The 27,541-nt window shown below is 44.2% G+C and overlaps 1 protein-coding gene across 8 annotated transcripts in view; it reads left to right on the top strand.

Moving 5' to 3' along the window:
- Nucleotides 1-27,541, top strand: part of RNF38 (ring finger protein 38) — a 112,991-nt gene that overhangs the window by 45,329 nt on the left and 40,121 nt on the right. For 2 of the 8 annotated variants that reach the window (XM_056117090.1, XM_056117089.1), the window contains exons 1-2: nucleotides 3,967-4,113; nucleotides 9,156-9,222. In XM_056117090.1, the coding sequence (XP_055973065.1) occupies nucleotides 4,004-4,113; nucleotides 9,156-9,222 (177 nt within the window). In that variant the 5' untranslated portion in view covers nucleotides 3,967-4,003. Of the gene's footprint in view, nucleotides 1-3,966; nucleotides 4,114-9,151; nucleotides 9,223-25,681; nucleotides 25,967-26,157; nucleotides 26,331-27,541 lie in introns of those variants that run through there. The other 6 variants (XM_056117097.1, XM_056117095.1, XM_056117093.1 and 3 more) reach the window with 3 other exon arrangements.

Raw genomic sequence — 27,541 nt, 5'->3', positions numbered from 1 at the left:
CCAGGGCCTCATACATGTAAAGATAATGCTCAGCTGCTGAATTCCATGCCCAGCCAAACCTTTTTGATTTGTTTTATATTCCTGCCCCTTTATTTCACTTCTGTTGTCCTTGCTCTGGCCAGGTGCTGCACACATGGTGGCGTGTCTCGCCGGGGGCTGCACACTTGGTTGCAGTGCTGGCACATGTACACTTGCTAGTGCTCACAGATGTCGGGCTGTTACTCCTCACACGGTGTGATGAGAGCCTCACACTCCTGTGATGTGGCGCATGTACTCCGGCCCTTTTGGCTATCTCCCTGGCCCCCAATACCCTGATTCATTAAATTAGCATTTCAAGTTCATAAATTTCTCTCTCTCTCTCTCTTTTTTTTTTTTTGGCGGATGGGGCAGGGTTCCTGGGCATTGAATTCAGATCCTCATACATGTAAAAGCATGATGGAACTGGAGCAACAGCACAACGGGTAGGGTGTTTACCTGGCACGAGACCAGCCCGGGTTCAATTCCCAGCATCCCATATGGTCCACAGAGCACTGCCAGGGGTAATTCCTGAGTACAGGGCCAGGAGTAACTCCTGTGCATCGCCAGGTATGACCCAAAAAGCAAAATAAATAAATAAAAATAGAAGCATGAGCTCTGCCACGAACATGTACTGCATCTAATTTCAACATAGTTCTCCCCATTCTTTCTCAAATAACCTCTTTATTTTTATATTATAGTTTGTTATTGTTTGGGGGCCACACCTGGCTGTGCTCAGGACTTACTCATGGTTCTGTGCTCAGGAATCCCTTCTGCCAGTGCTTGGGGGAGCATATGGGGTGCCGGGGATTGAACCCAAATTGGACATGTGCAAGGCGGAAGACCTACCTTCTCTACCTGCTGTACTTTGCTCTGTATCTCCAAATAACCTCTTTAACTCATTTATTTGAACTTATATATTGTCTAGTACCTGCTGCTATATCTGATTATTTCCCCTCTTTTGTCTTTCAATCTAGCACAAATTCTATTTCTTTTCCTTTCAGAGTAATAATAAAACTAACTTATTGTATGCCTGTGCCAGTTCTGCAGAGTAACTTTTGGTTGAGCTGATTACTTCCTTGTGATGACATTTGTTTATTGTCTGTATTTCCTGTAAACTGGAAACCATATTCCAGTTTGATAGATTCAGGTGAAGTATTTTGGGCTTGGATAGCAGAGGTTATGACTAAACTTCATATTTCTGGATTCACACATTATTTTTACAGTGCAAGCCTCCAAATCAGATATACTGAGATGTGGTATATCTGAGTGTATGTGTGTGTGTGAGCGCGCGTTCACGCCCCTCAGTGCAGTTTTGCAGTATGTGTGTATGCATACCTCTCAATGCAGTTCTGTGTGTGTGTGTGTGTGTGTGTGTGTGTGTGTGTGTATGTTTAAACACAGAGTAACCTGCCAAAGAGGCTCAGTTACTTTCCAGCTGTCCTTGAGAGAACATGTCATTTGGAAAATCATGCTGTATGTCAACAGAGGGAATGTGAATTCTGCATGGGCCTGGCACCAGGAGGACATCTCAAATGTGTATACTGAGGATAAATCTAATATTGCCCAAAATGTCACACATTTATGACAGTTTAGTTGAACATCTCCTTTGCCCCTTAACCCCCCACAATAAAAATATATGAGCTCATTGTCCAAGTCTTTGATTATATTTCACAGTTTAATGCTGCTTGTTTTTCATACCTGGAATTCAAGGAGTTAAGCATATGTTTAGCATTGTCTTTCTGCTGATGTTTGTAGAGGGATATTTGTGTATGTTTCACAAACTAAGGGCAGTTTTTTAAAAATGTGTGTACAGCATCCTCTGCTATTAGGAGCTATTCTCGGCTTATAGCTCAGAGCACTGCATTGTTAGGGTTAGAACCCAGTCTTCCTGCATGCCAAAGCATCTCTTCAGCCGTTTGAACCATTTCTCTGAGCCCCTCAGTACAGTTCTTGGTGTGTGTGTATTCCTCTCAATGCAGTTTTGTGGTGTGGTTGTGTGTGTGTGTGTGTGTGTGCGCACGCTCCTCAGTGCAATTCTCTGTGGGGTGTGTGTGTGTGTGTGTGTGTGTGTGTTTGTGTGTGTTTAAACACAGAGTAACCTGCCAAAGAGGCTCAGTTACATTCCAGCTATCCTTGAGAGAACATGTCATTTGGAAAATCATGCTGTATGTCAACAGAGGGAATGTGAATTCTGGATGGGCCTGGCACCAGGAGGCCATATTGCTGCATACAAAGAACTGTTTATGTTTGGCAATGCTTTAAGTTTAATACCTACTAGCATGAGACTTTGTTTTTACTTTGCTTTAGTTTCCTTTTTGGAACTGAGACTTGTCAGGAGATATGATCAGAAAGGTCTTCATAGCCTGGTCATGTGAAACACTAAACCAAACTGGAAGGACTTTACTTCAAGTGGGAAAAGGACCCAAAAATTCCAGTGGGGGTGTGATGTGATCTAGCTGAACATTTCAAAGAGTGATTCATGCTACAATGTGGAAAACAGAATGGGAGGGAGGAAGTCAGGGAATGTTGACAGCAAATGAGTGGAATGTAAGGCTACCATTTGGGAAGCCTTTGCCATGATAGGTGCTAGTAGTAAAGATGGTGTGAAATTCCTGTATCTGCAAGATACTTCGAAAATGGAACCAGCAAAAGAATGACTAGTCAAATGTAGGCTCTGTATGAATGAGAGCTTTCAATGGTGATACCAACCAAAGGTTTTAGCCACAGTTGCAAGACATTTACTGAAACTGGAGGAATGGCAGACTTGGAGGAGATGACCAGTGCTCAGACTTGGCTCTGTTGTGTTTGAGATGCTCGTTAAGGTATCTGAGTGGTTGGGAGATGCATGACTTAGAGATACAAATTTTGGAGTCATCAGCCATGAGATTAGTTAGGAACACTAAAGGAGTGAAGGTAGGTAGCAAAGAGAAGTCCGTGGATTGTTCTTTGGGACATTACAACCAGCCCTTAAAACTTGGCAAGAAGAAGAGAACCCAGCATATTTGAGGGACCAAGATCTTGGTTGCTGTCAGTTGTGATACATCTCTGAGGTGAAGTGAAGGGAAAGAGAAATTGAATTAATTGTAGCTGGTAGATCAAAAGATGAGGACACAGCATTGATTATTCCATCTTGCAGTGTTGTAGTCTCTGGAAACATGACAAATTGTGGCTTTTCTTTATATAACCACCCTGCCCAAACCAAAACTAGCAGCTGAAAGTTTTGGCAATAATTCTAAATCTTCTCCACCCCCACCACCGCTGCAACCTCAGTCTCTCTGTGCTTCCTAGTTCTAAAAATTGGGCTTCATCCTCTGAATTATTTCTGTTCTCTTCCCTTGGTTTCACCATTTTTTTCCTGATGGCCCAGAATGTTGCATTCTGGACAACTTTTAATCTAGTTTGTTTCTCTGAGTCCAGCATCTTCTGCCAGCTCAAGTTGGACTTGTAACCATTATTGATGTGAGGCATGAACTTAATTGGTTATCACATGAAGTTTATATTGGCCCCTTTCCTGGAGAATCTTTAATTGCATAAAAATGAAGTGCATGAGAATAAAACAAACCTATTATAGCATATTGTAGTTCTCAAACTATGGAAGACTATGGAAAGTATATTGGCATATTTATTAATCTGATAAATAATGTATTCTAGCAGTGTGCAGAATAGTTCCTGTGAAAATACAGAGTAGGGATAACTATAAATATTATTTTAAAATATCTGCAGTCAGCTTTTTAAGAAAATGTATTGGTGGTTATCTTAATCACAATATTACAGGTACTGTCAATATGAATGCTTTTGTGTCTGTGTTCATAATGGAGTAAATTTTTACATTTCAGTTTCAAGTTAATAAAAATAAAGATCAAATTTTATTCCCATGTAAGTCTTAGATCCCGGGTTAAGGGCCTAGAGTGAAAACTGTAATGCTGGTGTGAGCAGACCACTAAACGGGCCAGGGCCATCAGGTGCGAGAGCAAGCCTTGTCTGCATGGAAAAATACTGCCACTGTGTTTCCTCTGGCACCTACCAGGCAACATTCCTCATGGGGAGAGGATTCAGACATGGACTTTATGCCTTGAGTAGCAGAGTGCCAGATAGGTTCTTGAGCAGGAATAACTTTACAAAACGTATTTGGAAAAAAAATATTAGAAAACTGGTGGTGAACACTGTCATTTAATGTGCTATGTTTGGCTTGTCCTATACCAGAGTCTTTAAAATTTTAAGAATGGGCCCCCTATTCCAGTAGTTTTCTTCTTTTTACTGCTGTGTGGGACTTTCTCTGATTGCTTTACCTAACTCTGCCTCAAGACCTATGTTCTGTTCTTACGGAGCTCAGTTTCGACCATCTGTCTGCATCCTCTGCTGTTTCTGTTCATTAGCCTCTGGCATGCTTGTGCCTTGCTTTCCAGCAAAAGATTCCAGGTAGCTAAGGAGTGAGTTCTGATATTCAAGACAGAAGGTCCGTAAGCAGCCATGCCCATTTTCAGATGGGTTATATGTTTTCTTATTGTTGAGTTTCAAGACTTCTTTGAAAAATTTCTGGTGCCAGTACTTTTTAATAGATAGGTGTTTTTGCAAGTATTTTTTAAACTAGTCTGCGGGTTTGTCTTTTCATTCTCTTTGTAGTGCCTTTCACAGACACTTTGAATTTTAATGACTTTTTTTAGTGACAATTTTAGTGATACTATGTTTTTTCTTTTACAAATTATATTTAGTATTGTATCTGAAAACTTATCATATCTAAGGTCACATAGTTTTTTTCCTGATACCTTTTTAAAAGTCTTGTAGTTTTGTGTTTTTACATTAAGATTTATCTATAATCCATTTGCAGTTAACTTTTACAAAAGGTGTAACATCAATATCTAGGTTTCTTATTTGTAGTTTATTTTTAATATGCTCCAGAAGATATTTGAAGTTGTGAAATACTGTTCATTCTTCTAGTGCTTATGAAGTCCAAGGTTTTGGTGATGGTCCAAGTGTGATCTCCTTAGATGGTATTACATGAACTGTTCCCAGCGCAATCTCATCGTCCTTAACTATCCACTAGAAACACGTGTGTCATATGTGATATGTTGAATATGTTAGATTTTGGGACGGTATAATGTTTGTTGTGGTATCTCTTTGAAAGTAGCTAATGTAAACTTAAAATCATCAATTCTGAGGGTTCTATAAACCAGACTTGAGTACTGCATGGCATTAGTTTAGTAGGGGTCTGAAAATACGGTTTTTACTATATTCCTTCTCAAGGAACATGGATTCAGTAGTTCTATTATTGATTGATTTTTGGTTTGGAGGCCACACCCGGCAATGCTCTGGGCTTATTCCTGGCTCTGTACTCAGGAATCACTATTGGCGGTGGTCAGGCGACCTTATAGGATGCTGGGGATCAAACCCAGGACACTTGTGTTGTACTGTCTCTCTGGCCCCAGAAGTTATGTGATTTTATTTGTCATTCTACCACTCTAAAAAATTGTAATTGAGGACATGATTGTATATTCTTTCTTCCAAATCAGGGATTTGAAACACATTTAAGTGATATCTGATAGCAGTACCAGAGGTAACTCTGTGGCTTGTTTTTCTTATCCATAGTCGAACTTTTTTGGCAGCTGCATCACTCTTTTTGCAGCCTTCCCAGAATTGTCATCCAGTGACAAAAAATTGTTAAGTTTATTTACGTGTTTATTAATAAGTTTTTGAAAAATAGGGATTGATTAGAATATTGTCATGTACTTTAGCAGCATACTTTTTTTATTAAAAATTTTTTTAATAGTGAGACATCATGAGGTACAGTTGCAGACTTACACATTTTTGTGCTTGGTTTTCGATTATACAATGATCAAATACCCATCCCTCCACCAGTGCCCATTTCCCACCACCACGGATCCCAGTATCCCTCCCCTCCCCCGTCCCCCCATCCCACCCTGTCTCTGTGGCAGGGCATTCCCCTCTGTTCTCTCTCTCCTTTTGGGTGTTGTGGTTAGCAGCATACTTCTTCTTCTTATTATTATTATTATTATTATTATTTTTAAATGAATCACCGTGAGGTACAGTTACAGACTTACAAACTTTCATGATTAAATTTCAGCCGTACAATGATCGAGGAATCATCCCTCCACTAGTGCCCATTCTCCACCACCAATGCTCCCAGGATTCCTCCTACTTATTATCCTTGGGTGCTAGTTTCCCATTCTGTTACTTTATATTCCATAAATGAATAGAAGCATCTTTTGATGTGCCACACTTTAAGATACTTTTCACCCAAACACATTGCTGATATATGTGTTTTTTTTTTTAATTGAATGAGGGTAAGAACCAGGTTTTTCTCCAGTGACATGCTCTTACATAAACTGTCACTACTTTATATAAGCTGTACTTTTATTTAGTGTTCTTGTTTCTGTTTTAGAGTGGTCTTAATGTTCATCATGTTTTCTTATTTCACTGCTATTCTTTTTACATATTATAACTAATGCCCTGTAAAATGAACTGGGAGACAACAACTTTTATTGCATAGGTTAGGCAGATCACTGTCATGAGAGTGATTGAGTTTGTATTTGAAGTGATTCACAGGTAAACCTAGTAAGGGTTGTTTTTTGTTTGTTTTTGTTTTTTATCCTTTCTCATTTTAAAATTTTCTCATTTTCTCTGTACTGACAATTTAACTTTCTCTTTTTTTAGGGAAGGCCTAGAAGTAATATGACTTTGACTAAATTATTTTATATGTGATACATTTAATATATATCAAACTCTACCCTTAAACACATCTCAACAACTTCAGTGAGTGCATGGAACAAATTTTAGCATTCAAAAGACATTGTGGGATGGAGAGATGACTCAGTGAACTGAACTCATGCTTTGTATGCAGAAGTTCTGTTTTAGAGTGGTCTTCATGTTCTTCATGTTTTCTTATTTCACTGCTATTTTTGCATATTTTTGCATACTAATGCCCTGTAAAATGAACTGGGAGACAACGAGTACCAGATCATCCCCGTGTCCCCTGCCACACCCCTCTCCTCACGACTCCCCCCCCCCCCCACACACACACCATCATTACTGGAGTCGTTCCTGGGCACTGCACTGAGAGCCCTGTGCACTCCCCTCCCCCCCCCACCATTGCTGGAGCCGTTCCTGGGTACTGCACTGAGAGCCCTGTGCATTGGGCCACTTCCCAATTCAGTATGGAATAATTGAACATTTAATTTTTATGGCATAAAATTGGGGGGGGTCCTCCCACATAGTCCTTAGGAGGCTCAGGGGTCCACCAATGGTTCTTGGCTAGCCAGGTCCGTCATTCAGTGCAAGGGCCCAAGGATGCGGAGCTGCATGAATTCTGTGGTTCTGGGGATAACCTGGCCTTCCTGGCGTTGTTTGGGGGATAATGTGGTGCTAGAAACTGAGTCTGTGATCACTGTACTATCTCCTGGCCACTGTGGCATCAATTTTTATAGAATGTGATGTTTGTCAGTGTATGATGTACACAGTGGTGGGGATGCTGTCTTAGGGCCAACTAAATGTGCATACACTCGGACTGCATAGAGCCTTCTGAGGTCTCACCTGGCACCACTTTGTTGGGAAGGATGTAAGACATGGCCTGTCCTGGGACCAGCCCATGGCTCAGCTCATGATTTCTCAAGTGCTCTTTCGACAGACAAGTCAGACCTAAAGAGATGTTACCCACATTGAGTGGTGGATGCGACTCCACAGGCACCATTCCCAGTGTCTTTTGCAGAGAGATCGCCCAATACTATCACCATACTCAGGGAAACCCACCATCAAACTTTGAGTGTCTATTGTACTTCTGTTCCCAATGTGATTGATTGACTTGGTCATTTCCATCATAAGCAATGTGGTATGCTCTTCTCATTTGGTTAACAAAGATTAGCTGGGGCCTAGGAGAGAGCTCAGCGGTCAGACACTTGCTGGTGCTGGTGCACTGAGTTTGGACTCATGCACCACGCAACCTGAGCATGTCCGGATGTGACCGCAATGGTTCCCAGCACCCCTGGTCCTGAGCAGTACTGCATCACCAGCCAAGACTGCTGGGAGTCCCTCCAGGACTCCTGAGAACTGCTTGGGAGGGCCCTCTTCCAGAGGAAAAAAAAAAATAAAAGCAAAAATTAATCCAGAGTCAGCTTCTCCTGCACAGAAGGGACTTGGTTCATCTGTGGTAGGGTCCTTTCCTGCTGTTTATTTTATTTTATTTTATTTTAAGTGATTAAGTGATTTTATTTATTTATTTTGCTTTTTGGGTCACACCCAGCCATGCATAGAGGTTACTCCTGGCTCTGCACTCAGGAATCACCCCTGGCGGTGCTCAGGGGACCATATGGGATGCTGGGAATCTAACCCAGGTTGGCTGCGTGCAAGGCAAACGCCCTATCCCCTGTGCTATTGCTCCAGCCCTCATTCTGATGTTTATTTTAGTCTCTTCTTTCAAGTGTTTCTTCAAAGTTTTTTTTTTAGTCTACATTTTCTTTTAAAGCTAGTTTTATTTGTTTATATTTATATGAATATTTGAGCCACCATTTTCAGTATGATACGAGGTAGGAGCCAAAACTTTTTAAATGGTTGATTGGTTGTCCCAATCACTTACCTAATGTCTTTTAAATGTCTCTGTTTTCATAGAGTAGTTATCTCTAGGAGATGGGTTTTGTTTAAATCAAATGGACAAGCATATTACAAAGGTATATCTTTAATAAAACCTATTCATAATATTATTTGAATGTGTATTTCATGTGCTGAGAATTTATAAAATCAGGGTCCCCCCCGCCCCATGCCCCTCAAAAGTAAGGAATCTGCTTTCCCCTTCTAAGTGGAAGTTAATATTATTGAAGGCTGATGTGCTTATTTAGGTTGTCCTCTATCGTTGAAAACTTAGCTTTGAGATATGGTAAAAATTAGGGGTTCTTGAAGAATGGAGTTCTCATTTCAGGCCTGACGCTTCACAGACCACTGCTTTGTGCAGGTCAGCCTCCCTGTGTTTTGTTTGACTCAATTAAACTTGGTGAATAATGATCTCTATCTTGCTTACTTCCAAGTATCGGCTGGGATGATGGTTATAAGAGGGCTTTTTAGTCAGTGAAGCAGCTGAACTGTAAGGGATTATTGCATTTTAACTTTTCCTCCCTTTCTCTTGTAGGTAGTGTTGATGCTTCTTTTCAGTGCCAGTCCATCCATCACGACCACATTTGTCATGATGACAGTGACAAGGTGAGGTTCGTGTTGACGCCACCCTGGTGAAATGCATGCTGCCCTTAGAGTGTGAAGTCACCTGCCAAACCCCGGGTGGGGGCCACACGAGGATACTTCTGGGGGCACAATTGTAAGATGCTGAGGACCTTGCTGGTGTTTATGTCAGACTATCAGACTTTCCAGAAAACTTGAGGATGATTTGCAGGAGGTGGGCTCCATTTCCTCAATCCCTGTCCTGTCCACGTCACTGAACTTCCCATTTCCCTGCACTGTCTGGATGGGTGATTCAGTAAGTGAACCAGTGCTCCCAACTCTCTCAGCAGTTGGTGTCTGTTTCCAGCTTGAAATGCCTTTGACTGTTCAGTTTCATTTGTTTCTGTCGTTGACTGTATTCATTGATGGTTTCATCTCATACCTTTCAAAATTAAATCTTTTTTTAAAAATTCTGTTTGCTTTTGTTTTAGGAGTACACCCAACGTGCTCAGGGCTTGCTCTGGACTCTGTGCTTAGGAGTCACTCCTACTGAGACCCAGGGGGTTATATGGGATGCCAGGGATTGAACCTGGGTCAGCCTGGTGCAATGCAGGCTCCCTACTCACTGTACTCTCTCTCCAGTCCCCCCCTTTTTTTTTTTAAATCATGCACAAACTCATTATTCATTGTGTGTTATCTTTCTTTTAATTAAAAAAAATTTTTTTAAGTTTGTGGGCTAATTAAAAAGGTGCTGGGATCTACTCCCTGCCTGGTTGCTTCTGGTAGTGCTCTGAACTGTCTTCCCAGCCTATGCTTCTGTTCTTTTTTTTTTTTCTTACCTGAAGAAACCTGATCTTTGGGGGCTCTTTCAATACTCATTTGTAATCTTGTTGTACTAGATACTGGTGTGGGTTTGGTGTTAGGAACATCTGACTAGTGGTGAGCATATATTCAGTTTTTTTCATCATTAGTTTCTATTGGCTTTCTTTCTATTTCCCGTGCCTTTCATATGGGAGTGTATTCCTCCACTGGAGTTTCTCCTGGAGGACCAGACCAAGTGACCTTCTACTGTTTCAGTCAGGATTTGCCTCTCATCCTGTTGGATCGGCCTCAGGAAGTTAGCTGGTCCCTGGGATATTGCAAATGGCCTTCTTTGTTCTGTGTGTTATGCTCTGTTATTGTGAGCTTTGCTCAGATTTCACTCTTGTTTACAGAGTGTCATGCTTTTAGCATTCCAGCATCTCTTTTATTAGCGCAATAATACTGAAGTTAACTTTTAACTTCTTTTTTAGGAGCTAGTCGCTGAAAGAGACTTCCATACCATGTAGTTAGTGCCATAAACCTCAGCATACCTCCGGGTTTAGAAATGTGTTTAAAAATAAGTCTGATGCTGGAGGGAAAGGGTGAATCACTTCAGGTCTCAGACAGACCATCGAGTTTTACAATTGTGCAGGTGTTCTGGGGTTAAACTTTCCCCTGCTTCGGCATAATGAGCTTCTATCCTCGTTTTGTTCAGGGTATAGATGCCAAACCATCCTATAGCATATCACCACCCCAAAGCCAGTCAGACTGGCACCTTTGGCTTTGTCCCACAGTTGTAGGAAACAATGAAACAGACTCAGTGGCTTGACCAGGTATAGAGATCGCTTAAATAGCGCTCCCAAAAGGGGGGCTGCCTGACCATGTTTTTAGTAAGACTCTGCATTTCCCTTCATTTCTGCAGATACCTTCCTATAGATTGTACATACATTTTTAGAACAAAGAAGATATGTAGCCAGCGGCATATGGATGTAATGTAGATGAGCAACCGCCTGCACCCTTAATGTACAATCTTAGGTACAGGATTATCTTGTTTTTCTGAGCAGAAACCTCCCTGCCAGAACACATGATTTACAGTTCTCGTAAACCTGCTTAAGCTTACATATCCCTGGCAGGACATTTCCTGCTTTGCCACACGTTTGCGCTCTGTTGCACGTTTGCTTCTGAAATATCCCTTACTAAACTAGTTTTCTTATATATTCCTAACAGGATGTTTCCTGCTTTGCCGCATGTGTGTAGCTCTGTTGCACGTTGCATCTTCCCTTAAAAATTTATGAACTGTTCATATCCTGGGGGCCTATTTAGCAGGGCAGTTTCCTACACCATACTCTCTTCTGTCTCCAGTTTTAGAGCGTGAAGATGAGATTCCTGTCCACTCTGCCTGACAATTTCAATTTATTGTTATATGTTCTTCCTCGTTTCTGAACCTTTGCATGATTGTGTTTATTTAGGAGATGAGCTCTTTTTCCACAGTTGTATGGTGAAGTGAAGGAGAAGTCTTAAGGGATTTTGCCATTTGATCAGCAAACCTAAGAATAGTCACAAATGCTTTCCTCTGTCTTCTGCGTGCTCTGTCTACATGTAGGATTGTTTCCTAGGGGGAGATGGAGAGAATGGATTAGAGTCTTGACTGTATATGATTTCTTCAACTGACTCAGTCTCCAAATAACGTGAACCCTCGACAGTTCTCTAGGCACTGGGGGAATACAACCGCATACAAAACAAAGATTTTTGTTTGGTGGTGCTGGGCATGAACCCAGGACTTGATACACGTAAGGCAGTTGCTCTGTTGCTGAGCCACATCATTGCCCTCCAGAGCAAAGATATTTTTCCCCTTGTGAATTTACAAACTACAGGAAACAATAAAAATAAACACAAAGCATAAATTTCAAAATACAGTAAGTGCAATATATTAAGGAAAACATAGTGTTGAATAGATGGAATAATAATCCTATATAAGAGGAGGGAACGTGGGTCCCACACCAGGGAAGAATGTCAGCATAATAATATTTTTAAAAATGAAGTGTGGGAAGAATTTGTATGATCAACTTGGAAAAGACACCTACGTGCTAAAAATACACAAAACTTTTGTTAAGGTGGTTGCATAATATTCCAATCATGAGGCTACAAAGTAAATTTATTAAAGTGTGTACTATGTGCCAGGAACTCTTGAATCATCAGGATGTAGTAAAAAAAACAAAGAAAGGTTCTTATTTTTCTAGTGTGTCTGTGTGTGTCAGAAAATGTGTGTGTACATATATGTGTATATAAAAACGCATGTATATGTAAATGATCAGATACTCATAAGTGCTGTGCAAGTAAGTGAAAGGATGGCTATTTTAGGTATTGGGGAAGGCCTCACAGCCTTTGAGATGGTCCTGTTTAGTCTAAGATCTGAGTGATAAGAAGTAAATCATAGGAAAATCTGGACCACGGGAAAGCCCTCTAGGAAAAGGAAACAGCTAATGCAGAGGTCGTCAGACTGAGCAGAAAGAAGGCTGTTTGGCATAAGCAGGTATAAACAAGGTGCAGAAGGGTGAAAGTATAATGAAATGAGTTTGTTCCAAGCTGAAAGGAAGTTTTACTTTTTTGAACATTTTTCAACTTTTCTATAGTTTTTTACATATATATATATCAGTTTACATTTCCTCCTACACTGTATGGGAATACTTTCTCACTTTCTTTCATGTCATTTAAATACTCATCTTTTGTGTCATTTCCTTTGTGAGTATATTTGATGAGAAATGGTTTCTAATTACCTTAGTGTATATATTTTGGTTTCTGGGCCACACTTGGCGGTGTTTAGGGTAACACTTGGTCCTATGTTCAGGGATCACTCCTAGAAGGCTCCAGCCCCTTATTAGAAATTTATTTACATGTTTGTGGGGAGCAGCCACACTCGGGTACTCAGAAGTATTCCCAGCTTCTTATTTTAGGGTTACTCCCATGTGGTACTGGAGATTGAATCCAGGGCCTCATTTATGCAAGGCAAGTCCTCTACTTTGAACTATACTCTTGGGTCCTTGTGTTTTAAAATAGATTTTCTTCCTACTTTATTTGAAATATTCAAGATGATTAGGCTTCCCACGTAATGATAAGTCTTTTGAGATGTTTTTTTGTTTCTTTGGGTTTTTTTTTTTTTTTTTGGTTTGGGGCCACACATCCAGTGGGACTCAGGGCTTACTCCTGGCTCCACGTTCATGGATCACTCCTGGTGGGCTCTGGAGAGCAAGTGGGATGATAGACATCAAAACAGATCAGCTGCACACAAGGCAAATGCCCTCCCCACTGGACCATCTCCCAGGCTCCCTGAGATGATTTTGTTTTAGTGTTTTTTCAGTTTGCCTTTGAAAAGTCATTGGTGGCCTAAGGAAATCTTATCATTTTCAAGCCACTTCCTGTTGGGATAGGAACAGGCAAGCAGAGGGGAATGAGTGAGGTTACTGTGGAAGAGGATGCATTTTATGTTCATGCTACTAAGAGATGTCCTGCTCTGAGGGTTTTATTTAAGGGTACCATTTCTGTTTTGTAGTGTAAATTGAAAGATTGCTCAGGTAAAATTCAGGTAGACATTTTCTATGATTTTAATCTGAAATTTCTCAAGAGGGTGCATGCTGGGTTTGCGGACATGTCATTGTGTTAGAAGCCAAAGCAGGATCCCAGAAGTGTGGATCATCAGTGGAAACCAACATGAAGACACAGTAGTTTCCATAAGCTATTTCATAGTTCAGGAATGCAGAATGCTAGAATTCTGTACATAGGCTCTGTATCTGTTGTCCAGAGCAACTTAGCAATTATGCAGTCATATTGAAACCATCCGAATTCCAACAAGTAATTTGGTCCACATTGTATTGGTCCAGAGCTGTTCACATGATAGATTCCACTGAGAGAACATTCTTGTTTCTTATATCTCAAACATTTTACTATCCACTGTCATTCCTATATCACCTTTTAAAATCTACATTTTCATTGACCTCTTCAAAGTAACAGAGCTACTTGTCTGTGCTTCTCTATTTCTTGATCATTATTTATACCGTACTGTTTTGTGGGTTTTTTTTTTTGAGCACTTACATGTGTAGCACCCACTATTATTAGCTTTTTGGGTCATATTTTCCATTACTGTCTGGTTCTTTGTCCCACTTATGGCCCAGCCATGGCAGTTCCCAGGGATCATTCCCCGGCAGTGTTCTGGAACCATATGATGCCCAAGATTGAACCTGGGTCTCCTGCATTCAAAAGCATCAGTACTCGCCCTTTGAGTTATTTCCCCAGCCCTATTGTTTTTCTTTTTTAGTTTTTGGGCCACATCCAGGGGTGTAGGCAGTTATTTCTGGCTTAGTGCTGAAAGTAAGGGGTAGTCAGGCAGTGCTGGTAGTCAAGCTCAGGGTTCTACACATGTAAGGCAGTGCTGTACCGTATCCCTCATCCCCTCCATTTTTGGTTTCTGTTTCTTCGGTTTGGGGGCCTTACCTGGTTGTGCTCAAAGCTTACTCCTGTCTCCACATTTAGGATCACTCCTGGTGGGACTCTGGGTAACATACGGGATTTTGGGGAATCAGGCCTAGTTGGCTGTAAGCAAGGTAAAAGCCCTACCTGTTATACTATTAATATTTACCCGCCTCCCCACTTTTTGGGGGGTGGGTGGTATTTCAGCCACCCCCAGCAATGCTCAAGCGTTATCCTATTTCTGCACTGAGGAATTACTCCTGAATATCTGGCACCTATTTTTTTAATGATTTGTTTTGTGTGTATGTGTGTGTGCGTGTGTCTGTGTGTCTGTGTCTGTGTGTGTGTCTGTGTCTGTGTATCTGTGTTTTTTGGGAGGGGGTGGGGAAACAGGCTGTGGTTTGGGTCACATCCTGGAGTGCTTAGAACTATTCCTGACTCAGTTTTGGAAGTGACCCCTGGCAGTGCTCCGGGATCTATATACGGTTCCAGGATCAAACTTTCATTGATACATGCAAGGCAAGTGCTATATATAGTGCTATATACCTCCTATATTACATTTCCGGCCGCCAGTTTCTTTTTATTGTTTGTTTTGCTTTGGGGCCATACCTGGCAGTGCTCTGGGGTTACTCCTGACTCTACACTCAGGAATCACTCTTGGTACTGCTCCAGGGACCATATGAGGTGAAACCCGGGTTGCAGCATGCAAAGCAAGCACCTTACCCACTATGCTTTCTCTCTGGTTTCTGGCCCTCAATTCTTAAGGCTTTGAGGGGACCCTCGTTCCTCATCACTGTCTCAACTAATTTTGCTGACTTCCTGCCCCAGGTGTGGTATTTATGGTCCTCACTGAGTCTGCTGTTGGTTGCCCTCCCAGTCAGCCCTGTGACCCAGGGTCTGGAAGTGACCAGCTTTATAAATGCTACTCTTCTCATTTGTTTTCTATTTGGTCCAATTCTAGGGCCGTCACATTTAAGACCACATTTAAGGCCCAGGAATGGGATAGGGGGAAATCATAACAAAAAAAAATTTTAAGTTTGATGTGAAATATAATGGCTCTCAGAGTATCCTAGCCCATGTCATATTCTCATGACTTATTTCACCCCTGGTCTTTGGCCTGCTGCTGAAGATGTGGCAGGCCTCATATCCTCAGGGAATTCCCTTGAACACTGGAGTAAACTCCTAACAACTAGTTGAAGTAAAAATTGGCTTGACTTCTTAGGGAACATAGCAGCACTTCAAAATTAAAACTAAAGGGACATGTTCTTTGAACCAGCATTTCCATTGTTAGACACATTTATTAATATATTTTCAGTTGCAGGTCAAGTAGTGTGTGTGTGTGTGTGTGTGTGTGTGTGTGTGAGATTTTATATATATAAAGTCAGAAGACCAGAATCAATTTACATGTCATGTGATTTTATAAGAGTTGATTAAAACTTCCTAACAATTAAATTATAGATTTTATTGACAGGAGTAACTTAGTTCTTTAAACTTTATCTTTGTAACTGTCCAGTGAATTTTGTGAAATTGTAATATACCAGACTGTAATATACCGGAGTATGAATTGCTCAATGAGATTAAGCTGCAGAAGTAATTTATAATGAGAGTCATTGCCAATATACTTGCTCCTGAAATCTCCGGATGGAATTAGCAAGACTCTCTGCTTCACAGGAGCAAGTATACAAGCAGGCATACTATGGTCACCTCTGGCCAATTTTCCTATCCTGTAGGTGAACTATGCTGTGATGTTCCACCCATGCTTTCCTTGCATGTCTCGCTCTCACCGTAGGTCTCTCTTTGCTTTTTGTGATATTGCTTATTTTAAGTACATGGATTTATTCCCTCATGACTGATGATTTGGCTTTTTGTTTGTTGGTTTCCAGGTGTTTGGTTTGTTTTTTTGGGCCACATCTAGTGGTGCTCTGCACTCAGGGATGATATCTGGCAGGGCTTGGGGGACCCAGTGGAATGCTAAGGATCAAACCTGAGTTTGCCTGTTCAAGACTCTCTCTCTCTCTCTCTCTCTCTCTCTCTCTCTCCCTCCCTCTCTCTCCCTCCCTCCCTCCCTCCCTCCCTCCCTCCTTCCCTCCTTCCCTCCCCCTTTTTACTCCCCCCTCCCTCCCTCCTTCCCTCCCCCTTTTTACTCCCCCCTCCCTCCCTCCTCCCCTCTCCCTTCTTCCTCCCTCCTTCCTCCCTCCCCTTTTCCCCCTGTCTCACCCCTGACTGATGATTTTACCTTGGTACTCCTTTCATTCATTTTCACCTTTTTGCATTAAGAGGTTTACCTTGTCATTCTTACTGCCAAGGTTCAGTCCATCTCACTTGCTGGGAGAAATCATAGGGCCCCTCTCCCGTCCCCAGGACATTCATCACAGGCTTTTGGAAGACTTAGACTTGGGTGTGCCTCTGCTGCCCCTTTGTGGTCCTTGGTTGCTACGGCTGGCAGTTGCTACTTGTAAGCCTTACCATTCTGACAGGTGTGGGTGAGAGTCTCTCGTTGTGTGTTGGATCATTTTTCATAATACAGTTCTCTGCAGCCTGATTGTTTCATTCTCCTTTTCCCTCTGTAGCTTTATCATATCAAGAGCCCCTTCTTGGTGGAAGAGGAAATCTTTTAAGGAAGTAGAGTAGCAGAATTAGCTTTAGGAAATTTTCCAAATTAATTTTTTACCTCCTAATAATTCTCGTTCACTCCACACTGTGTTCTTTTAAGCCCTATTTCTTCCTGGGAATTTTCTTGAGAAAACATTGGAATTACCACTGCTATGCGATATTTACATACCATTAATTGGATGCTTTATCTAGTACCCTGTCTAGTACCTTTATGTACTGTGGGGTTCTGTGCCAGAACCAAAGAGTTACTCCTTGACTTCAGGGAGCTTACTGCCTAATAGGAAAAAGAGTCAAGTAAATACTTTACAAGGCAGAATAATGAATATTGTATTAGAAAAATAGGGATACCATTAACTTGGCCTTCGGTCTTAAGCTGGCATAAGGGCCATCAGAGAAGCTGCTATGTGACACAGCAGCTCCCCCTTCCGGAGTGTTAACAACAGAGAACTCCCTCCTTGCTGGTCTTGGAGATCATAGACTTCCTGCAGGAAGACCATTCCCTATCTCAGTGCCTTCTTTGGCAGATCCTGACATTTGTAGCAGCTTCTTCTGTGGTATTTTCCCTACATGGTTCTTCAGCACTTAACCAAGTAGCCCCTCAATCATGTCTTTCAGTATATTCAAATAGATGACCTCGTCCCCCGTCCCCACCCCCGTGTGTGTGCGCACGCGCGCGTGTGTTTGTGTGTTGTTCTGTCAGCATCTTCCTAATATTAGTGTGAGTTGAGATGGTTACAAACTAAGGAAAAATCAACCTTGCCCTCAAGGAAAATAGATTAATAGCAGGGGCTCAGGGGGTACATAAAGGCCCTCCCGTTGTTCCTCGATTTGCTCGAGCGGGCCCAGTAACATCTCCATTGGAGACTTTGTTGTTACTTTGTTTGGCATATCGAGTACCTCACGGGTAGCTTGCCAGGCTCTGCCGTGCGGGTGAGATACTCTCGGTAGCTTGCCGGGCTCTCCGAGAGGGGCGGAGGAATCGAACTTGGGTCGGCCATGTTGGCTGCGTGCAAGGCAAACGCCCTACCGCTGTGCTATCATTCCAGCACAGGGTACATACTTTTAATAAATACTGTAGGTTCTTTGAATGACATCAGTAGAATAGAGGTTCCCAACAACTTACTTGGCCTACAACCCTTGTTTCAGATAAAAAAAAAAAAGTACTCACCCTTGGAAATATACCTTCTTTCAGTGAGCAAACCATATATTACCCCTCAATTATACTCCAGACTACCATGTCCTAGAGGGTTGGGAACTATGGCACTCTTTGGGAAACACTGGCTTCCAGGGACAAGAAAGCCAGCACACAGGGGTTGGAGACTACAAAAGCTGTAGAACCCTTGCCTTGCATACAGCCCAACCAACCAGGTTAATTCCCAGCACCATATAATGGTCCCCCAAATCCCACCAAGGGTGATTCTCTGAACATAGGGCCAGGAGTAGCACACCACTGGGAGTGGCCTTAGGCAAAAGCCTTATAGTCACCACTTATGTATAAAGATCCTTCAGACAGTCATGATTAGATAGGATTTGATGTCCAGAAACTCCACCAGGAACACAGAACTAAATTGTATATTTATTGATTTACTGTTGGGAAACCATGAGCTGATTTTTTTGGGGGGAAAATTATGTCTATTATTAGTAAGAGTGCTTAAAATTCACAACATTGGGAAATGGTTATCTACAGTTTCAGAATGAGATCTTTTATCATATTTGTTCTAAGATTATAGCTATTTCTTCATTGTTAGAGGGGAAGAGCCAAAATCTGACAAGAAATCCATAATTACTTAAGATTTTTAATTCTAAGTTTAGCTGACTAACTAGCAAATTCTACTGAATATTTAAATCAGGCATCACAGTCAAGGGTGTAGCTAAGCAGTTTAACATTTGCCTTGCATGTATGAGGCCTTAGGTTCAGTCTCAGGGTGTGGGACGTAAGAGGCAGGTAGAAGTTGCACTTTGAGGTGGGGGGATGGCTTGAAAGGTTGAATTCACACATGCCCTGATATGGCATCACAGTCCCCCCATGCACCACTTGGAGTGGCTTAAAAATAGAGGAGAGTGGGAGGGAGAAGAAATGAGAAAGCAAGGAATAGCATTATTCTTATAGAAAATATCCTAGAGAATATATATAGAAGACACGCCCTGATTTATTTTCTGGGATTAGCATAATCTTTGTAACAAGGATATTGCAAAAAATAGAAAATAAAAACTAATCTCAGAAACACAGATGTAAAGTTCTTAAATAAAATTTTATCAAACTATGTTTAGCAATCTACAAAAAGGGCAATATAATTTTTTTAAAAACCCTATTTTTATTAGGAATGTAAAATTGTTTCAGCATCTAAAGTTCAGTACAGTCATACATTAGTGGGAAAATCATGTTTGTCATTGATGCAGAAATTTTTCATTTAATACGATATGCAGTTGTGAATAGCGGGTAAGGTGTTTGCCTTGCACGCAGCCTACTTGGCTCACCTGGGTTCAATTCCTCCTCCCCTCTCAGAGAGCCCAGCAAGCTACCGAGAGTATCTTGCCGGCACTGCAAAGCATGGGAAGCTACCCATAATGTATTCAATCTGCCAAACACAGTAACAAGTCTCACAATGGAGATGTTTCTGGGCCCGCTCAAGCAAATCGATGAACAATGGGAGGACAGTGCTACAGTGCTACAGTGCTACCTACTATACTCTTTCTGGTCCCATGATAAACTTTTAATTTTTAAAAAATTTTTAATTGCCTCACAGTGGGATACACAGTTACAAAATTGTTCATGATTGAGTTTCAGTCATACAATGTTGCAACCCTTCACCAGTGCACATATCCTGCAGCACCAGTGTCCTCTCTCTCTTTCTCTCCTCTCTTCTTTCTCTCCCATCCTCCCTCCACCCCACATCTTTCTCTCTCTCTCACTTTCTCTCTCTGCTATTCCTCATTTTAGGCACGGTAGTTTGCAATAATGTTGCTGAAATGGTATCATGCATATCACTTTACCTCCTTTCAGCACTGTTTTTGTCTAGAGTGATCATTTCCAACTATCATTGTTGTAGTGGTCCCTTCTCTGTCCTAACTGCTCTCCCTCCTCCTTTGTGACAAGCTTCTGACCATGGACTAATCCTCTTGGCCCTTGTTTCTACTGGTTTTGGATATTAATTCACACACTTTTTTTTTATATTCACAAATGCATGCAGTCATTCTGTTTATCCCTCCCTCTCTGACTCATTTCACTCAGCATGGTACTCTTCCATGTATAAGCAAATTTCCTGACTTCATTTTTTCCTAACAGCTGCATAGTGTTCCATTGTGTAGGTGTATCACAGTTTTTTTAATCCACTCATCTGGTCTTGGGCACTTGGGTTGTTTCCAGATTCTGGCTACTGTGAATAGTACTGCAGTGAACATAGGAGTGCAAATGGCTTTCTGCATTGTGTCTTTGAGCCACTGGAATATATTCCCAGGATCGATATTGCTGGGTCTATCACAAGGGAGCTCAATTTCTAGTGTTTTAAGGAATGTTGTTTTCCAGAAAGGCTGGTCCTATCTGCATTCCCACCAACAATGAATGAAGGTTCCTTTCTCTCCCATATTAGCACTGGTGGTTCTTTTTCATGTGTGCCAGTCTCTGTGGCGTGAGATAATGACTCATTTTTGTTTTGATTTGCATCTCCCTGATGATTAGCGATGAGAGCACTTTTTCATACATGTTTTGGCCTTTTGTTATGATAAACTTTTAACAATGTAAGAATCTCAACTTCCTAAGTATCTATACTAAAGACATCATGGTAAAATGTTAAAAAAATTAAGTTGAGATTTGGGGAAGATTAAAATGCTCTTGTCATTTCTGTAGAGCACTGTATACTACAAGTTCTTCCCAGACAGTAAGAGAAAACAGAGAAAAAACAGTTGGAAGAAAGAAATTGAAGTTATTTTCTGGCAGCAGAATTGTTTGTTTGAGGGGCAACATCTGGCAGTGCTCAGGGCTTATACCTAGAGAGTTGAATGTGGGTCACTTCCAGAGTCTTGAATGACCCTCAGTGTTAGGTATTGAACCTGGGCCTCCTGCATATGCTCCAGCCTTTTGATCCATTTTTGCAACCTTTTCCCAAAAATTGGGTATGTAAGAAACTCCAAGAATTGAGTTAATTATTAGAATTACATATGTATGTATAAATCTAGGTAAATAAAAGGGTTCATCTTGTAGAATGGAAGATTCAGTTTTACAGATAAGAGTTCCTCCTAATTCAACTCTAGATTCAAAAGTAACACTAAAATTTCAGTTATGGGGGCCGGAGTGATAGCACAGCGGGTAGGGCGTTTGCCTTGCATGCGGCTGACCTGGGTTCAATCCCCGGCATCCTATATGGTCTCCTGAGCACTGCCAGGAGTAATTCCTGAGTGCAAAGCCAGGAGTAACCCCTGAGCATTGCTGGTTGTGACCAAAAAAGGGAAAAAATGAATAAATAAATTAAAATTTCAGTTAGTCACCCAAAAGGAGAGAGAGAACACAAGGGATCGCCCTGCCACAGAGGCAGGGTGGGATGGGAGGGATGGTGGTGGGAGGGATATTATCCATGGTGGTGGAAAATGGGCACTGGTGGAGGGATGGGTATTTGATCATTGTATAATCGAAACCCAAGCACAAAAAATTGTAAATCTACAACTGTACCTCATGGTGTTTCACTAATAATAATAATTAAAAAAAAATTTCAGTTAGTTCCATGAGTTTAAATGGTAGACAATCCCAATAACCAGATATTTGCAGAAATTTATTTTACTATTTGGTAAAAAATGGACATTAGTGGATGTGTGGGGGGAGGGAGGTTTTGGAAGTGAAAGGACTTAGTAACTGATTTTTTTTTTCATCATCCTGTTAATCGTCGATTGCCTCGAGCAGGCCCCAGTAACGTCTCTTTCATCCTAGCCCTGAGATTATATTCACGGCTCTTTAGGAGAATGAGCCCCATCATTGTTACTGGTATTTGGCATATTTGGTACGCCACGGGGAGTTTGCCAGACTCTGCCCTGTGGGCAGGCTACATTCGATAGCCTGCAAGTTTGTCCAAAGTAGGAGTGAGATAATAAGATCTCATAAAGAAAAGTTCTGATAAGATGTTCCAGGATCTGGATTTTATAGTCTCTGAGTCTTGGCCGCTGATGGGATTACACGGCGCCAGGTAACTGATACCTCAGGAAATTTCTGATAATCATTTGTTTTCACTTTTGAAGAGAGAACCAGTTTTATTTTTTGGTTTTTGGGCTACACTCAGTGATGCTCAGGAACAATATGCTGTGCCAGGAATGGAATTCACATCAGTCACATGCAAGACAAGCACTTTAGCCAGGTACTATCTCTCTGGCCCCTAAAAACCAATCTTAACGGACAGTCTTGGATTAGAATTCTCATAATGATTTTGCCACAAGGAACTATTTTTCTGGCAGTTGCTGTGCTATTCCCTAGTCACATATATCTATTTAAGCCAATACTGGTCAGTGAAATAACTGCATTAGTTCTGTGTAAATGCTTAGTAGTGACTTATGACTACCTTTTTTGGGGGTTGGGAGGACACACTGTGATGTTCAGTGTTTACTCCTCCTGGCAATCCTCGGGGGACCATATGGCATGCCAGGGATAGAACCTAAATCAGCCACAGTCAAAGCAAACACCTAACCCACTGTATTATCTCCCTCGCTCTAGTGACCACCTTTTGAATGGTGAAAATATAGAACATTTCCATCATTGCAGCATTTTTTAAAAATTGAATACATCTCCAACAGGGCTTTCCAGTGGTGTGTACCAACACCAAGTAAAATTTCAGATGCATTGAGTTGAGCAGCTTGCATTAGCATAATTCCCTCTGTCACATCAAATAGTCTAAAGTGATGGTAAAAGCAGGATACTATATTTTTCTGATTAAGAAAATTCAGAGGGCTGGAGCTCATACTTTACATGCAAGAAGCTTGGTTAGGGCCTTGCCACTTCATGGTCCCCCAATGCCTCTGGGTGTGTCCCCCAAATTAAAGCAGATTTAAGAAAAAAAAAGAAACCAGTGATTGCCAGTGCCTGGAGTGCATGTTTTGTATGTGGGAGTCCCAGGTTCAATCCCCAGTACCAAGTGAACATTGCTAGGGAGAGAGCCCCTTAGCACTGCAAGGTGTGAACCTGAGACAACAAAAATCAGAGAAAAGATGGCAGTAAAAATTTCAGACTATCCTATCTTGTAGTGTGGGAGCAGTGTTTATTTCTGACCTTCCTGGGTAAATCCCTCAGGTCAACAGAGTTAGATTTAATCTTCAGCATTTGTGATAGGTTTTCAAGATTTTACCTCTCAAAGGATTAGCTGAAACCAAGGGGGATTCACACATAAGCTTAAGGCCTGGGAACTTGGGAGGGCTGTACTAGATTCAGTATTTGGGGAATATGACTTGAGGAGGCAGTGTCCAAAAGGCAAGCCCCCCTCACCACCACCATTCCTATTACATAACCCATATCCAGGTAAAGGGAGCTGAGATTCTGCTGGCAGTGGAATTCTACTGGAAGATGTGTAATACAAGTGACTTCAAAGCAGTAAAAGAGGAGTCGGGAGGGATTCCAAGCTTGTAGATTAGAAGTGGATTGTAATTTGAATATGCACCGAAAGGTGTGATTGTGGACTGTATCATGAAATGAGAAAATAAAGCAAAACTTTCAAAATATGTATCTCCAAATTTGCTGTTTTAGAAGAATGGCAGAAAGGGCTCTTGGAGAAACCAGCTAGATCACTGATGTACGTGAGAGGTGGGGCTAAGGCAGGTCTGTTCTTAGAGGCCTGTTAACCTGCTTCAAACTTTTTGTGCAGAGATCTTAAAAACGTGGTTATTATTGTCGGGGTTCTGATTCAGCAGTTGCTTGAACCTTGTAGTTTAGGAGTTAAACCCTAAGATGCGGGACAAATTACACAGATAGGTGTTCTATCATATTACTTATATGTACAGCTTTAGAGGGCTCTAAGAAATAAAATCAGACTAGTTTTCTGCAGGAGTTAGCTGAGCCCAGGGTGGCACGAAGAAGCTGGGTTTTGGTTAGTGCTGATAGACCGTTAATTTTGCTCCCTCTAAACTGATCATCTAAAGTATAGTATAGGCATCTAAATCATAAAATTACTTTTCTTTAATTTATTTTTTGGCTTTTTGGGTCACACTCGGCACTGCTCAGGACTTCCTACTGGCAGTGCTTCGAGGACCATATAGAATGCCAAGGATCGGGCCCGGGTCGGCCACGTGCAAGGCAAAGGCCCTATCCCCGGTCCTATAACTTTGGCTCTTAACTCATAATTTTTTTTTTTTTACAAAACTTTTTTTTTTTTAATTTATTGAATCACTGTGGGAAAGGTTACAAAGCTTTCAGGTTTAGGTCTCAGTCATGCAAATATCAAACACATTTCCGTTTACCAATACTTATTTTTTACCATGAAGAACCCCAATAAAACCCCACCCCCCACCCCTCCCCGTCCCTGTGAGGCAGATGAATTCTAGTTAACACTCTATCTGCTTTGATTAGATTCATTGTTTCAATAAAAGATTCACCACTATTATTTAGAGTTTACCCCCCCCAAATCAGACATGCTGAAAAAGCATTGTGAAGTGATTTGCTTTCTACAGCTGCGTTCAAGAATTAAATGTTGGTTTTGGATTTCTGCTGTTTTACCTATTGACCCTGGAAGTATTTCTATTGAAAGTCAGATAGTCAAGAAATTGGTTTCTGTGCTCTGGAGTCGTGGCCGTGCTGGAGAGCCGCTAGTGAGGGGCAACTGGTGGCCTCGGCAGGGCGTGAAGGGCGGAAGGGCAGACCGAAACGCCCCCCTTCCCATGATTAACTCATAATTTTAAAGGCGCACTTTCCTAACACCCCGCCATGGCCTCTTTCCTTCGCCCTGCCAGGCTGTCTTTTGTTAGAATTTAGTCTTTTATCCAAGGGCCTCCTTCGTTGAGGTCTCCAATGTGATCGAGACCGGGGGACGAGTGGGAAGGCCACTTCGGTGTCCGTGCCTGTCTCATGTCCGGTCTGGAGCTGCTCTAAGCCCCTAAGAGTCGGGCGCAGGGGGGTTCGAGCGTGACTGAGTGCGTATTGTGAGACCCCCCCCACTGCCGCCCTCCGTGAGGAGATGGGTAACACTGCGAATCATGTGGGACTGGTCACGCTCGGGCCGCGGAGTTTTGGGAGCGGGAGGTCCCTCGGCCACACTTGGAGCGGGGTGGTGACTGGTGCGCGGCCGGGGGCCACCCGGCGAGGCCTCTGGGCCCCGCGAGGGCGGAGCTGCGCGGCCCCGCCCCCGCCCGCAGGATGGGAACAAAGGGGCCCGGCCCGCGGAGCTCGGCCGGCTCGGGAGGGAGAGGGGCGGAGCGTCCGGTCGGCGTCCCCGCGCGGCGGGCCGGGCTAGGTGGGTTTCCCGCGGGGGCGCGGGCCCGCGCGTCCGCGGCGGCTTCGGCGGGGGCGGGCGTCGCCTGCGCGCGCAGCCGCCGGCACTGCGCCTGCCCGTGCGGCTCTGCCGGCCCGCGGGCGGGCGGCGGCGGCGGCGGCGGCGGCGGCGGCGGCGGCGGACGGGGCGGGGCCCCGCGTGCCGGGGGCGGGGCGGGGCGGAGGCCTGGGCGGTTGGGGCGCGGGGGCACAGGGGATGGGGCACCCGGGGCGTTAGCCGGCTGCCGGCCCTGGGCGTGCAGCGGACGTTTCCCGGCGCGGCCCGTGGGATGGTGCGGGCAGGCAGGAAGCGCCGCCACAGCGCCTCGGTCGGAGCCTGGGTTCCGGGGGTGACGAGGCCCGGGAGCGGCGGGTCTGGCGCGCTGGCCGCCGGCCGGGCGAACGGTCACAATAGGAGGCGGCGGCCCGGCGAGGAGCCGCGGGAGCAGCCCCGCAGGGCGGAGCCTCCATTCCCAGGTACCGGCCGCGGATGGCCGCGCCGCCGGGGGACCCGCGTGGGGAGCCGGCGGGGGCGGCGCCCGGCGGGCCCGGGTGGAGGCGTGGCGGCCGCGGGCTGGGGTGGGCGCGGCCCCGGCCGGCCCCGGCGCTCTTTGTTCGCGGGGCGGCCGCGAGGCGGTGCGGGGCGCCGCGGGCGGGAGAGAGAGCGGCCCCGCGCCCGCCCCCTCCGCCGCGGCGCGGGCGAAGTGATGTCACCCCGGAGAACGCGGAACCCGGGGGGACGGGGCCCCCCTCGAGCCCTTGTGCCGCCGCGGGTTTCCGGACACGCTGCGTCTTGTCGGCGAATGGAAGTCGTTGCTCTCCGGGCCGGAGGATGAGAGAGGTCGGTCGGCAGCCGGGCGCCGCCGAAGCCCAAGTTGCCGTGCGGGCGCCGCCGGCTGGCGGGGCCCCCGCCCGGCTCCTCTCGACGCCCGGAGGACACGGGCGCGCGCCGGGACTGACGCTCGCCCGCTCGTCACCGTCCCCTTTTGGCGTGCGCTTAGCCACGGGGTGGGCGGCCCTGCGGCGGTGGGACGGGTCCGAACCGTCGCGGCGGGGCTCCCGAGAAGCCTCCGGGGGTGGCTCTGCCGGGGCGCCCCCCTCGTGGGGGCCCAGTGTCACTCGGCACCCCGTGGCCGTCTCCGGGGCGCGTTTCTGAGAGGAGTAGCGCGGGCCCTTGGCCCTTAGACGCTGCCCGCGGCCCCTCCTCGCCCCCGTCCGGCCGCTCTCGAAGGCGCTTTGTGTTCCCGAGGCTTATTGTATACGCCCCTCGGCAGCCCCGGAGCGCGACCGAGTCGGCCGGCGCGGCGGTGGGTGGGGAGGGCCGCGGCGGGGGGTCCGCCGGACCCGAACCCGACCTGCTTGCATCACAGAGTGGAATGCACGCCTGCTGCCCGCTGCCTCCTTCACTCACTCACTGCACCTGGGTGAGGGCTTTTCCCCGAGCTGCCTTCTCGGCTGCTGTTCTCAGAGGCTGGAGGGGAAGATGTGGGTGCGAAATCTTTCGGTTACAAACGTCTCACCTCTTTGAGGGCGGTGTGGAAAGTTCAGTCCGGATGATCTGTTTCTCTCCGCTTGCCCCAGTTCGGGTTCGGGCAGCACTCGGCTGGAAAGGCGGTTCTCGGCTTGCTCCCCGGGATCGTCGAGCGGGCGCCGGGTCGGCTCGCTGGTTTTCTCGCTGTTTTTCTATTAGCTGCCTTTTATCAGACATCTGCTTTCACTTCTGTTTTACTATGGTTTACTAACAGCTGTTTCTTTGGGGGGGGGGGCAGATTATATACTTTCTTGACCCTGTCGTTCTAGTTAATTCAGCAGATGTTAAAATTCTTCATTATGAAGTGTCTGTCTGGAGTATAATAAACACTTGAACTCTTCTGTAGTAAATTAATGGACAAGAAATTCAGACACAGATGAGAAGGGGCCATGTATAGCATCTCTTTTCCTCTCAACCCTGTTGCCTTTTTAAGGACCTGAACACCCACTCAGATTCTGACACCTGTCTAAGGGTCCAGGATCCTGCTGATCTCGGAGAGTTCCTTTAGATTGCCCATCACT

The sequence above is a fragment of the Sorex fumeus genome, unplaced genomic scaffold, assembly GCF_029834395.1.
Source record: "Sorex fumeus unplaced genomic scaffold, SorFum_2.1 ptg000034l, whole genome shotgun sequence".
In the NCBI taxonomy this organism is placed as follows: Eukaryota; Metazoa; Chordata; class Mammalia; order Eulipotyphla; family Soricidae; genus Sorex; species Sorex fumeus.
The sequence above is the reverse complement of the archived record's forward strand: the minus strand, read 5'-3'. Positions and strand labels throughout refer to the sequence as shown.